Below are 15487 nucleotides of genomic sequence, written 5' to 3' on the forward strand. Positions count from 1 at the left end.
TTTTTTTTTTTTTAATGTGATTAGAAAAGAGTAGCTATGACCACATTTAATTAACAAACGGACTATCATTTTTCAACAACCTACGATCACATTTAATTAACAAACGGATAGCAGTGGTGATTTTGATATGCATTTAAAAATAAGATTCTTTGTGATTTTTCAACGACATCGGTGTTTGGGATATTTTCCCATAACCGACCCTTAGAACTCCAAAATCACCCCAACATTTTATTTGTTATATAAAAATCACCCCAATTATCGGGAATTTCTGGGAAGCTTCCTAGTCGCCTAGATCGAATGATATGTCCCAGAACTATCAACAAATGAATAATACCAGTTTTCTTTATGTAACAGAAAATCTACATCGGATTTAATCAGCCCATGAATGATAGAGAGATAGATTTTCAAATTATGGAGATTAAATTTGAGGTGTTATGGAAGTCAATTCATATGACTTTTCATTTAAAATATAAAGTCAATTTTATATTATTTATAACATTTACTCTAATTTATATTGTAAAATTATATCAAAATATTATTATTTTTTAAATAAATAAAAATCAATTGACCTTCATTTACAGTGAGTAGATCAGCCTCTGACATATCATACTCATATATATCTCGTAGAAAACCTTTCTAATTAATTTTGTCCTTTTCAGTATATATTACGACCTAAAATGTTTGATAAATTTAATTAATTAATGCTATCGAGCTTCACTGCAATACCGGTTTAAAAGCTACAGCATCTCCAAAAAAAAGGACAAATGGAGATAACAGGCAAGCGGAAATGCACAATGAATTGAAGCGTGGTACGTGGCCCAATGGAAGAATTAGAATTCGTATTCTTATTCTCTGCATTAACTCAAAAAGGAATCTTTTGAGTTAATACATCTGGACCGTCCAATTAGCTTTAGGATTCGTGCGAATTAAATCCACACTAATATTAAAGACACCATATGTTTTAGGCGGGGGACGGATGAGCTCCGTTTAGAATCGGACGGCTGACATCTATTAACTCAAAAGATGCTCTTTTGAGTTAATGCAGACGAGGTGAACTCATTGAATTAAGCGATTGCATTGATTCCCTTTTCTATTTTGTTATTTAAACCTGAACCCGTGCTGAATTAAAGTGTGCCATAATTTCACCTCACGAGAGGAATAAAAAGAGTGAAAAAAGAAAAGAAGAGAAAATTAAGCAGCTTAAGTTCTGAACAATGGCGGTTGAGGCAATGGCGTCGGGGAACCTCATGCAATCTGATGAGCCGATCCGGCCGGTCCTGATCAGGCCTGAGCCAGAGCCGAATCGTTTAGATTCGAGGTTGCGCATCTCAGCTTACTTCCTGATGGTGTTTGGGTCGTGTTTAATTACCAATTCAATATCTCAAGCCTCCAGTGCTCAAGACATGTTCTTTCTTGTATATGCTTTGTTCGTCGTGATCTTTGGGGCGTGGCTGTTGTTCATGTCCTCTATGATTGATAGATCCCCGTTTGCGGCCACTTTTGCGGATTTCGTAGTGCGTTTTATTCACAATTTCTTATTTGGTGATGCTTGAAGATTGATTTATTCAGGACTCAAATTTGTTTGTGTGCAGTAGTGGAGTCTTGATTTTGTTTTTCTTTTGACTTATTACATACGCTTAGAAATTTCAAAATCTTCATTCTATTATGAAGAGAGATTATAAGTAATATATATGTTCTTGCTGTAATTGTAGAGGTTTCTTAATGATTATTATAAGTGATCTATATGTTCTTAATTGTAGAGGTTTCTTTTTCTTAATGATTATTTAAATTTCTGTCATGGATTAGGTGAAATACGGACCGTTCAATGTCTAGATCGAACGGTCAGTAGATACGAATTATTCGTCGCTTTTATCCCACATCGCTCTTTCTTATACTTTTTACACGAAAGAAACGGGCGGTGCGTATTCCCTCTGATCAGGGATTTGGTGCGGCGAGGTTGGCGTAACGACTGCAGGGCTGCCTTTTATTTACAACACAGGAGTGGAGATCCGACTTGAAGGTCTCTCGTGGTGCAGAGGCGGCGGCGGCGGTGGCGGCTTTCAGACACTCTCTCTGTTGTGTCTGTATGTGGGGCTGATTTCTCTCTCCCTCTTTCTCTTATCTGTATATCGATGGTGGTTTTGAGCAGTAATTTGCACTTTTCTAGTTCCCAATCGAATTAGGGTTTTATAGATCATTTTCTATTTTTTTTTTAACAAACTGTTGTTACATATTTCATATTTGTGTGTATTAAGAGAAAATAAACTTAGATGCTTTAGGTGCACGGTACCAGTTTAGTACCAGCTGCAAATCGTTACTGGTACAGTACAGGTTTCAGTATCAGTTACAGCTGACGTTACTGTTGTGCTGTACCATTACAGAATTTTTTCTGCTGCAAATTTTTAGAAAAAGACAAAGATGGTTATGTCAATTCACTCTTGACCAAAATGGATAAAAGGTGCAAATGTTCAACTTATCACATTTGAAAACTGGAAAGGGTGTAATTGAGCAATGCTCTTGAAGAAGTACAAAACTAATTGAAGAATAAGTTTAGTCAATTCATTCTTGACAGAAATGTTATGTGTGATTCATTTGTCATCGTTGTGAAATTTCAATAATTCTATGGAATTTTTTTGAAGAGCTGGTGGTTTCCCCTAGAGATACATATTTATGAGGTTAGCATTTCTTTTGTGCCTTATGTATCATTTACCAGCATTTTGCAGGGGTTATCTGTATGAACTATGAAGTCAGGTTTTCAATTTTATTGAGGATGCCAATAATTAGTTGATGAAATTGAGACCTATATGTTAATTATCTAAGTAAAAGATATGTTATCTGCTCTGTACTTGGTTCACTGTCACCAGTGGTACAGCTCTGGTAGTTATATACTAATTAATAGCATTCAACTATGTGAAGATTTTAAGATGTCTGCAATTACTATTTACTGGCCTAAACTTGAATGCTTATTTCAAAGATTATTTCTTATGCTGGCTAATCACTTGCGTAATAAATTGCTTATCAATGAGTTTAGGACAGCCTTTTGAAATGTTTCTTTTCAATCAGATTCGTAATTCTCTTCATTGCCTTACATTCATTTTTTTTAATACTTGAAAACTTATTTCAATTTTTCATGTACTATTTTATCCAAATAAATGTAATAACATGTATTGTTTATTGACAACAGACTCCCACTGACAATCAGCAAAAAGAGAAGGCTATTACATCCTACCACCAGGAAACCATCGGCCTACCTTATGTCCATCAATGCTTCTGTGCCATATTGGCCACATTTGTTCTGACTGGCCTCACCAATAAACCTCCCAACAGCACTGCACCCCTCATTAGCACATTTCGATGATGTAATGCCACATCAGCAATGCCTGAATTGGACAACAGTAACGCTTGTTCTGTCTTTACCCAGAAAGCCTCCCAACACAAAGAAAACCCTCGTCAGTACCTTTTGATAGTGTATTGCCACATCAGCAGTGCCTTGACGCTGCATCTGAATACCTGTTGACAACTTTGTCCCTCTAAGGAGCCTTTATCCTTGTCCTTGAGCCCAGTAGGTTAAATGCTGGATACAAAATTTATTCAACTTGTTATGGCTCACTGTATTAAAAATAATGTGCATATATAGATGGATTGTAATCATTGTATGGCTTGATCTGACCTTAAGTTTATCCATTGGATATTGGCAGGGGCGAAGCCAGACTTTCGAATTATGGAGATCAAATATGCATTGGGGGTCAATCCTATAAAATTTTAATGCTAAGAATAGAGGTCAATTTTACATTACCCATGACATTTACTCTAAATTTTATTGAAAATCATACAACTTAAAAAAAAAAATGGGGGTCTATTGAATGGGTCTGCCACTGATAGTGAGTGTCGTTAACTAATTTGATGCAGGTGTGATATGCCGGTGCACTATTTTTCGGATTGGAGTTGCAAATATATGGTATTAATGGTTGTTCTATAACTGTACCCTCTGACTGTCACATGTAATGTTATACTGGCCAAAATATGGAATGTGAGACAGCTTGAATAAGGATCATCACTTGCTGACTGGGCATATGTATGTGTTGTTAACTTCGCATATTTCTCATGGGCAAGTGGGACCAAGATTCTGACAACATGTCAGGACAATCGGATCAGTGTTTGGGATTCTATATTTGACAACCTTTTGTCTCCCAGCAGAGAAATTGTGCACAGTCATGATTTCAATCATCACTTCACTCCATTTAGGGTTGAGTGGAACCCAAAGGTACTTTTTGTTTTAATTTTCTAGAGAAAGGAATTTTCTTGCCAATAGTTGGTGTGCTATTTTTCTTTCTGTCATGGTGTTAACTTATTTGACATAGCACAAACATATAAACCGATAATAGGCTGTGATATTCATTTTGCTTGAGTATTTTATATTTTGTTTCCATTTGTTGGCTACAATCTCTAATAAGTAATTATCAGCTCTCTTTCTCTCTCTCTCTCTTTCTCTCTATTAGATTTCTTTGCAAAAAGGAGGCTTTAAAAACAAAAACAAAAATATAGTTTAACCTATTGGTTAAACAAATGGGCCCTATTTAGTAACATGACATTAATATTAGTTGTATTTTATTATAGTATCACATTCTGAATATAGATTTTTAAATTGATATATGAACTAATTAGTTTCATCGCATTTTTCAGTACCAAGTGAATTTGAGAGGCTAATCAAGTTTTTTTTGTGGTTGAAAAAAAAAATAGAAAAAAATCCAATTGAATAGTCTACAAGCAATTTTCAAATTATTTTAGTCTACGTCTGTGACTTGAAGCGCTCAACATAACTATCGTCGAAAGAAATAACTTTTTCAACCTAATCTGAGCTGACAATAAGTCCAGGCTATCAGCAACAATAGATTCTTTAGCTACATATTCTTTGGGACGCCGACTTCTGTTATTTTCAAATCACTGTCACAACTCACAAGAAGAGAGTAATAATTCAAAGAAATTGAAAGATATCGAAAGGATACAGTTCAAAAAAATAATACTTTTAACTAAAATGCTACTTAATTATAACATACAGCTGTACACAGCTGTACACAGCTGTAACAAAATGTTACTTAATTATAATATACAGACGAAAAATCAACATTATCTCTTACGATTCTAATATAGTGAGACTCACAATGGCAATCGGCGAGGTGCAAAGTTTCAATACAGGCGACTTGACTTTCACTATTATAGCTCAGACATCTTTCTATGTAAAAACAATGAATAAAGGAACATCCAAACGGCCTTTATGATGAAATTATATTGACATTATTTGACAACAAACTAATTTTCATCGTTTTAACTTGCATAATATTTATCAAGACCGCAAAGCTAAATTTTTAGATTTTCTTTCAATGTAATTTGAAAATCAATTGATTATTAATCGAGCAGATTAAAATTTTAGAAGTTAAATTTATGGCCGCTTGATCAATGACTGTTTTACTGGCCAATGTAATGGTGAAAACTCAAGTAGCTCTGTCTTAGATTGTGTTAAAAATTTATGGAAAGGACTGATATTCCTGGAAATTTGTTTTTATTTTCCGTTTTATGCTTCAGTTTTACCAGATAGTTAATTCTCGTTGGAAGCACATCTGCCTATTTATTCATTGTCATATTTTCTAATTCTCAACACCATCTCTCTTATACTGGTAAAAGTCAGAAAAAACATTTCTATTTTAGACCTGAAATTCAAGTATATTTTTAAATGTCAAGATATACTGGTATAAAGCTTTATCTTGCATGTCTTGTTTGTCATCTGATCGAAAGACATATACTGAAATACAACACCAGTATGAAAAAGTAGTTGAAAAAAATAATAATGTTAATTATAATTTTAGTAGATTTTTCATTAAAATTTGAGCGATTTAATGCTAAAATTTAAAAATTAACAATTCTAATTTATTTTAAAAACTTGGTAGAAGCTACCAAGGATAACAATTCTAATTTATGAGCATTTAATTTATTACCCAATAACAAATAGAAATTTCGTAAAATTTAATTTTCAAAATATGGAAATTACAGAAAACAAATTTATGGTTTATTTGACTTTTAGTCTTTACAATCATTTCATAAAATTCATATTTGTGATTTCCAATTTATTCTTTCTCATTACTAAACATTGATGAACGAACACATCCAATTTAGTGGGAGCTTGTGTTATTTTTCCAAGAAATTCACTAGCACCGACGGGATTTTGCCTTTCATTTACTTAGCTGCTAAATCTGGTGCGTCAATCATAACGGTTGATATCTATCATTCATTCTCTTGAACTCTATGTGACATTCAACTGGTGGCGCCGCAGCCGCAGCAAAATCGCAACGGAGTTCCTAATCTACTTGTCAGATCTGATCGAGTTATTGGAATCTCTACTTGCCAACCATTGATTCCAAGTTATTTTGTCTTATTATCGTCATTTTCTCGTTTGTAAGAATTTCTTCCTCCAATTTTGGGCCTCGCATTACCTCCAATTAATATATAATAGCAATACTTAGGGATTTAAATAGAAAGAAGTCGGTTGGCCCTTTATATCATTTGGTTGAGGATGGTATAATGGTATCCCGCAGCTCAAGCGTCCCCAGTAAACACGCAGCCCAATATGCTCAGTTCTTGGCCCATTTGAATATGATAAAACTTGATTAATGAAACTAAGAAAAATAAATGGATAAAGCCCATTTTAATTATCGGCCTATTTATACACAATTTGCAACACATCCTCCTCTCAATTCTGATCAAATCTCGGGCCACTCTTCAAAACCGTCTTCTGGTGTCTAAGTGTCAATGGGTACTGTACGGATCGCGTGGAAATATTTCATATTCACTAAATTAGAAAATAAAAATGTGAAAAGAATTATATATAATGATTAATGAAAGAAAACTAAGCTATTTTTTTTTATTAGACACATATTACTACTAGTATTTAAAGACAGTTACATTTATATTGAATTGTTGATCGAAGCTCAACAGAGATCAAATAACATTTTATTCGTTCAAGACAAAGGATGACTACACGAGCAAGGGATCATCACTAATTGCAAGATTTTTGTGATGTAAGGCGATTATAAACAGCAAGCACGATAGTAGAAAGTAACGCAACAAACAGTGAAATGTTCATTATGTTATCTAAGATCCTCTTTCCTGTTTTCCAAGATGGCGACTGCAGATTATGACTAAAAAATACCATTTTGCTGAGACAGCTGATGAAGGTAGAGCACAAGGAAATCATGCATACAGCCAGTATGAGAAAATACCCCCAGTTGTGCAGCTCGCAGTTATCCACGTTCTTAGAGTAGACAACCATAATCACCGGGAATGCCCCTGTTGCAAGAACCATTGCTCCGGGATGAAGCTCCATCTTTGCAATTGCAGCTGGTTCTGCTTGACCTTGTTCTTGGTCGGGATTGGGATGCTCATATAGTATTTCTGTAACCAACCAATACGTAGCTCCGATGATGGGTGCAAAAGTCGAGAAAACAACTAGGCCTTGAAGGACCTCGCCAGCAGCCATCAGCCCAACCAAGGCCAGGATACTGACAAGTGTATAGGAAAGGAATTTGACTACTCTAACCATGCGAGCTCTTGTTTGCTCGTGCTGAACTGCAGGTGGTACCTGTAATTGCCATACATTAGACATTTGCATGGGGCAAAAAGGGAAAGAAGAAAGAGTTAATTGAGAGGAAACTTGTATGAAACAATACCGAGGTGAATAGCATGAGAAGAAGGCTCATGATGAGAGTAACAAACAGAAAACACTCGGTGACCTTCATTTGATTGTTATTTCGAGAAAGATTAGAGCTTGAGAATACAATAATTGACAGGCCTGCAAAAAGCATTACAACAGCAGCTGCAGAGAGTTCAGAGAAGTGGTTTAAATCGCTGTCATGTATTTCTCTGTACTTCTTTATGGACGTTGTGTGCTGCAATGTAGAACCTTGGTAAAAGAGAATACTGATGACCAACAGGGCGAGAATTAGAAAAACAGCTAGATATGCGTATCTGAAGGTACACAGAAGGAGAAGAAAAAACGCAGTAAGCATCTTTAGTGAATTTGATCCATAGATTGAGATATACAGTGTCTCTTCATATCGACAACGAAAACAGTTGGGATCAGGGCTTTCAACGCAGCCAATGAGCATATATAAACAGTATTAGCTCAAATAAGAGAGAAAACATTAGAGAGGTGTATGATGCCAGGATGAACATCATATTCTCTTCCGTTTCTAGTTTTGCAGTGTAAAATGCAACAATAAGGCTAAAGGTGATTAGGATGGCAGTTTTTGCATATGTTGTGAGACGCTTGGCATGTCCTGGTGGATACACATTTCCTGCTTGATCCTGGCAATAAGAAAATCTTTCAGCTGATTATCAAAAATGGAAAATTTATAACACATAAAAGTTTCTTGCTTTTATCAATATAGGTTTACATAACTCCGGCGGTGTAGTTTCTACACAATTTGTCTCAAGCTAGAAAAAAAAGAGGGTTGTGATAGGCGTGGCGAGCTAGGGTAAAATACAACATTTTTATTGAAATGAAACTCTCATGAGTTTTGTGACTCAGATTGAATTTCATTTTTAGTCTATTCCAACTTGTTTAGGACTAGAGGCTTTGTTGTTGTTTTGTAGGTTTAGATGTACCAATATAGGGTTGTTAAACGATGGATGCTAATTAATTATCAAGTTTCATCTCTTTACAAGAAAATTTTCCTTTCAGCCGTCAAGACTTAAATATCCAACAACTCATACAAAAATATTTACAAAAAAATGAAAAAACCCAAAATTAAATAAAAGCAAAAGTTTCATAAAAAGTAAAGAGGCCATGGTTCTCCAGTTGAGAACATCACAAGATTGATGTGTCAGGCTAGCTGGTTCCTGTTACTTTTTAGTTACTCTCTTTCGAGTAACTCAAATATAAAATTACTCAATAGAAATTTCTCAGATTTAGTATGTCGGAAAAATCAGCTTTGTTAATAACACTCAATTACGAACTTATATTGAACCAGTCTTCCCCGCCTAAATCTATATCTAGCTTGACCCGTTTTATCTTTGGCAGGTGATTTTCCCGAACCCAGTCAGCCTAAGCTCAAGTACTTTACTCATATTTTTTTTTTTATTAAAGGGTTCTGGTACACTCTAATATCTTTTAGATGCTATTCTCAAGAATTGAACCTGCGACATCTCCATAGAGAGATGGGTCTCATGCCACTACACAACTTTACTCATACTAAAATGAAAACAAATTCAAACAGACTACAAAAATAGGTGATAGGTACTAGAAATGCAGCTTGCTTTGACACACATAAGAGATCGATGGGCAGAAATTTTGAGAAACAAGATTCATAACGCATATCTGGCCTTCCCCAAATTGCCCCTTCTTGTCTGACCTGAACTGATCCGTCCATTTTCCAAATTTAATTAGATGTTGTATTAAATACATGAGCTGCAAAGATATAGAACCAACACTATCTATTTATTCTGAATGAGCTCAAACCACCCAGCCCCTTCTCCCATTCAAAACTAAAGAAAAACTATAAAAAGGGAAAAAAAGGCAAAAGAAGAAAGAAAAAGCAAGAAAAGATTAATCTCACATCATGAGTTGTTCCGTCATATTGTCTACTGTTCCAGATCTTGCACGATGATGCATCCCTTCCTGCAAGGACACATGCCTTGTTATCATGGAAGTTCCAAATAAAATATGAAGCAAGGATCTTCGGAATATATAATGTAATAGAAAGCCATTGCTATTCAATAATCATTTGGTCTCTTTCATTTGTGTTCTCCAAATTCTTGTAGTTGAAAGACAAAAGGATACTATGTACTGATACATACTTTGGGTTCAATAATCCATCAAGAGCACTCTACATCTACTGAAATCTGGAACTGTGGCACTGAAGAATGCACTACTAGGAACCATCCGTTCAAAATCCCACTGTAATTTTGACCGTTGGATTTGATTAGATGACCCATAAACAGTTCCATACTTAAAGCAGCAGAGGGATTGAATCTAGATTTTCTATGCATCTGTGGCCTCAATGTTCAACTCTGGTATTTCACATGCATTAGTATCAGACAGAGAAAGAGAAGCAGATAGACTAACCTGAGGTGTATCCATTGCTAGTTCTTGCAATCAGAAAAATGTATTCCAAATCTGAATTAAAGAGGTCGATACCAAAGAACCATTCCTAATAATTTATAAGACCAAGTAAGAGAAAACACAGTAAAGCTTAGTTGACTAGCTAGGGGGTAGTCAATGTACAACAACAAAATGAATTATCAAGTGGGGTTAAGATCATTAATAAAATATGACAAGGAACAGTGATATTACTGACAAGGTCCGGCCATGGAGATTCACAAGGACACCAGCGAGTTCAACTAAACATCACTCAAGAGGAGCAAAGCTCAACCCAATAGTGGATAAGAGGAGATAAACTCAACTCAAATAATAAAATTCGTATATATATTCAATAGTTGTTTTTTCAAAATAAGCATGACTTCTCTTATAGCCTTACAATGATCTCCAAAATTCACCTAAACATTAATACAACTTCAACTACTTTTTATCCTCCCAAAATATACTTAATTATCTTCCTAGAAATCCCAAAACACAGCTGGAAATAAATACTCTTTGACCCTAATTAAAACACACTCAAAACTCACACCTAATTAATTAATACAAGCTGTCTCAAAACAGATCAGTTCGCTTGGCATGCCTGTTTGACTATGATATATTTGGAATCTGAACAAATGTATGACATAAACGTTGTAGAGCTTGTTGTCAGCTTTTCACAGAATTTTGGATCACCCAAATCGGAGCTCGTATGAATAATCGATGACCAAAATACTAAAGACATATCAGTCAGTGCCATACTGGACGGATAAAACTGCTACTGCCAAAAACATTCTGTTTTGTTTTAGCAACTAGTTGTTCTCAAGGCCCATTGAAGTGTCCCATATGACATGTCACTGATCAATGATGAGGCCTATAAGCTTCAAAAGTTTTAGAACGGTGCAATTCGGGCGGTGTCATTCTCCCCTGGTTGAAAAGAACTCGCCCTCGAGTTCGGCTCTTTTTGTTCTGCTCATCTTTGTAAATTTCTTTGCAGCAGTACGACTTTAGAACTTCCCTCCTTATTCTACTCACTCGACTCCTGTCATGTCTAGTATATGGCGTTAATTCGAAATGTTTTTAACTTGTTGGTGCGTATACTATTATCAACACTCAATTTTTTTGCTATATATATCCATTCTCAGATCTTCAAGAGCTCTCGTGCTGATAACGTGTTATAAAATAAAGTAAAAGAATAATAAATAAGATATTGAGAATGTATAAAGATACAAAATGTAAATTACAAGTCATCTATTTATATGTTAGAAAATGTAAATTACAAGTCATCTATTTATCTGTTTATATCTTTTATTTATATGCTTTTTGTTGTGTCTAATACATCCATACAAAGTCTCTGTTTATATGTTAGAAAATGTAAATTACAAGTCATCTATTATTAATTCTATTAATAAATGTAGGAGAAAAACATACTTCTTTAAATAAAAGTTTTAAAGTAATTACTTAGGAGAGTTGCAACATGGACATCCATAAATATTTAATTCATAACAGGCGCAACCCTTTTTCCCCACACGAACAACACACATTGTTAGTTACAATAATTTGAGAGTAATTCTTACACCTCAAAAAAAAATTAATGCAGCCTCTCTGCACCTAAAAAAAGTTTGATGCAGTTTCGCTGTGCCTCAAAAAAATTTCGATGCAGCCTCTATGTACCCAAAAAAAAATGGGAAAAGAAAGGGAAATGAGCAATGTTCTAAATAGCGCGCTATAACGTTTTTAGACTCTAAATGCTAAGCTATGGCATCAAAACACGCTATTTGAATATATTAAGAAAGCTACGGCGTGCTATGCAACATGAGCTATTTTTTTTTCATTTATATGAACTTTAAATAAAGACATAGATTGAATATATTAAGATATTTCTTGAAGTAACAAAATGATACTTACTATATTGTAGTTTGAATATTTTGAATAGATTAAGATAATTAATTATTCATTGATGCCTAGGTTATTTTGAAATTTAAATAGAAAAAATATAGATTATGTCAAAGAAAGCGCCGATGAGTAGTCATACGCTCGTACTCATCGATTAAAAAAATGAAAATAACAGTGGCGGAGGGAGCGGCGTAGGGAGCGGGCGGGAAGAACAGTGGCGGAGGAGTCTGGTGCGTGGAGGCGACGGGGGATGGGCGGGAAGAATAGTGGCAGTGGGAGCGGCGTAGATGAGAGACTTGATTTCATCGATTCAAAAAGTGGAAATAAACGATCGGGGAAGAATAGAGATTTAAATAGGCATGAGAGTCGTGGTCTAATGGTGGGGAGCGAATGTAGTTAAACTGGGAGTAAATAATGCATGTGAACAAATAGTGAACAAAACATGATGAATAAGAATCTTTTCTCCAGAGGAAAATCAGCATACACCTTCCGAGTTTCCATTTCAATAACAGACACACCAATACAATATCTTGTCATCGTTAAATAATTTAGAGAATTTAATGCAGCACAATCAAAAGAACGGACTGGTGAAGCTTCCGTTTTAGTCCGTTTACTATATAAACTAGGGTTAATTTTTCCTATATCCTTGTACACTCTTCTAACTTCTTATATATCCTTAAACACTTAAATATATCTAATTTACCTCTTAACTCTTTAAACTCTTTCCTTGTTATCCATTACACAATAATTGTAAAATTAACCTTGTTTAAACCTCTGATTAGAATAATGAAAGACGAAAATGTCCTTTCTTGTTAATACGTTGATCTCTCCTTGTTTTTCTCCTGCTTTCTCCTGTTCTTACCCTCTCCAACGTCTCCCTACTTTCCCTCTATCTCTTCTCCTCGTGCGCCTTTGCCTGATCTCTGTTCAATTATTTTGTTATAGTTATTTTATTAGCTTATTCAAACTTTCTGAGACGAATTGGCTCAACTGTTTTGTTGTTTTGCTCAGCTGATCAATACTTCTGGTATATCCTTCGTGTGAGGGCTAATTCGGTTAAAATACTGAGGTGACTTCATTTGAGATATATAATATGCGGCAAAATGGGGTCAATTTTTGGTCTTAAATGGCATCAGAATTTAAGCACAGTGTCAATATTGAACTTACATTTGATAGTATGGCTTTACTCAGATTAATTTTAGTGGGAAACAATGGATATATCCAGAACTCATTTAGGTTAGCAAAGGCAATTTGATAGTATGGTTTTACTCTGCTTCAATTGGATACCAATTTTAGATAAGGATTTCAGCTTGCAACATCTCGAGACCAACTCTACAGAGCTGGTATGGGTGGGAATACCAGGTACTGTGTCGGTGTAGGATATTTGGATTAACATGATGCTCTGTACCTGTTGGTAGATTTGGAGACAACGAAGCAATGTTATCGACACAGGCGGTACGGTACTGGCTGAGGTTTTGGGGGTACAAAGTGTTGCAAGTGGGAACTCTTTGGTTCAAATATTATTAGAATAGTGTATAATCTGTAGATCTGTTATTTTTTTATTTTTTACTTTCCTGTTCTATCTCTTTGTAACTTTTGACAGCCACTGTTAATATATTTTATAAAAAAAAAAAAAATAATTGACCAATTTTAGAGTATATGATCCATGCCAATAATTAGACAAATAATGTCAGAGTTAAGAGAAGGGCATAATTGGAAAATAAAAATTCTGACATAATTAAATTGTAGATAATTAATTGTATGGATAAATAGGAAACTATAAACTCAGTTAAGGGATATATTAGATATAATAAAGAGTGTAGCCATGGTTCTGAAACTCGGAATCGGAATTGGAATCGGGTTCTTGACCGTGGAATCAGAATCGGATCGGTAACTCGGATTTTTTTGGCTGAAACTTGTTTTTTAGCAAAAAAAATTAGGAAAAATTTGATAAAAATAATTTGTAAAAAAAAAACTATGTTAAGACAAAATATTACACTCAAATAATCCACTAATTATATAATGTAATACAAACATTACAAATGGAATACATTTTTTATTGTCAGAAAGAGCTGGCTGAATCTTCTCGTCCTCTCTATTAAAATACGAATTAACATATTGTTGTACATAGCCAAAAAATAAAAACATTAATATAGTGTGGGAATATAAATATTTCAACTTTTTTTTCAATTACTGTTGAAGTAGAGTCTAAAATTAAGATAGCGACAAACTAAAATAGTAAAATATAAAAAAACTATTAAAAATAACAGATCCATTAAATTCTGCACTCCAATATCTTTAATTTCTTCCAACCAGGAAAAAAAAAAGATGAGGGGTTGGTCTGTAAAAGTTTCCTTCTTTATCCCCTTTCCCATTTACCAAATACCAACGCCCCCGTTAAAATGGAGAGAGATTTTTCATTTCCTCATTTCCCATTTCTTTCTTCTGCCTATTTATCTTTTCATTGCCAGAAATTGAAACTCCCGATTGATGGAGAGATACTTTTCTTTACCAGCACCCCCGATTAAGATCATTTCTTGGGCCGATTGTTTGCTCAATCTGCGACAGCACCCTCGTTGATGACTGAGACTTGGTCCAGGTCAAGCCTCCATGTGGTCCAAATCACCCTACGACAGCACAGCCGGCTGAGACTCGGTCCAGGTTGGGAGAATCTGTCATTTTTTCTTTGAATTGGCTCAACTCGGTGTAAAACTCGGTTAACTCGGCTTGACTCGGTCTAACTCGGCTTGACTCGGTCGGAAAATCGGATAATTCGGCCGAGTCAAGCACTGTTCATCCGATTTTTGGTCAAAAACTCGCATAGGTGTGAGACTCGGGTGAAACTTGGGCCGATTCCGAGTTGACTCGAAATCGGCCGAGTTTCAGAACCATGAGTGTAGGGGTAAATAGAAAATCAAAGAAGTTTTTAAGGGTAAATAGAAAATTAACCCTATAAAGTATAAACCAAAAGCTCCATTGCTGAACGTATGAATACACAGAGTATAGAGAAAAAGGGTAACATCAGTATCAAATTGAACCGTTCGATTCGATTGCCAAATTGAATGGTTGGTAAAATCTCCAGTTTGATTACCTCCAGGTGCATTCACTTGGTTTTCTTTTTTTTGAGGAAGCATTCACTTGGTTTTCCAAGGAGATATATTGCGACTATATAAGGAAGCTGCTGGGTTGCACACTTTTTTTTTTAATATGATAGCACGTAGATTCTATCCACACACACACTTCATTCATGCACATTTTTTTCTTTCTATAAATCTCAAGTACTCTCAATCCATTTTATAATAGTAGTTTGCGGTAAGGATAATATAAGGTGAAAGTTGTTTGAAATATGAGCCGTTGGAACACAACGAAGCAATCACTTCCCTGCCCGAAATTAAACTTGTGCCGAATGTAAAGGGGAGAACAATATGGACACCCTTCTCTAAGAAAAAAAAAACGAAAAATAAG

The 15487-nt window shown here is 35.0% G+C and overlaps 1 protein-coding gene and 1 long non-coding RNA gene across 3 annotated transcripts; one reads left to right on the top strand and one right to left on the bottom strand.

Moving 5' to 3' along the window:
- The first annotated feature begins 1826 nt into the window (after positions 1-1826).
- LOC144561497 (uncharacterized) lies at positions 1827-4427 on the top strand. Of its 2 annotated transcripts, XR_013513866.1 has the most exons (3): positions 1830-3562; positions 3699-3780; positions 3910-4427. It is a non-coding gene; the product is annotated as an uncharacterized LOC144561497 (long non-coding RNA). The 2 variants fall into 2 exon arrangements; XR_013513865.1 differs by having other exon boundaries at positions 1827-3780.
- Positions 4428-6887: 2460 nt separating this feature from the next.
- LOC144562374 (uncharacterized) lies at positions 6888-10212 on the bottom strand. The gene is made up of 4 exons (XM_078311594.1): positions 10118-10212; positions 9609-9670; positions 7722-8358; positions 6888-7633 (listed from the first exon to the last, which is right to left on the bottom strand). Exons 3-4 carry the CDS (start codon positions 8157-8159, stop codon positions 7052-7054), a joined length of 1020 nt encoding a protein of 339 aa, XP_078167720.1. The 5' UTR covers positions 8160-8358; positions 9609-9670; positions 10118-10212; the 3' UTR covers positions 6888-7051.
- Between the last annotated feature and the right edge of the window lie 5275 nt (positions 10213-15487).

The sequence above is a fragment of the Carex rostrata genome, chromosome 11 (genome assembly GCF_964058835.1).
Source record: "Carex rostrata chromosome 11, lpCarRost1.2, whole genome shotgun sequence".
NCBI classification, from domain to species: Eukaryota; Viridiplantae; Streptophyta; class Magnoliopsida; order Poales; family Cyperaceae; genus Carex; species Carex rostrata.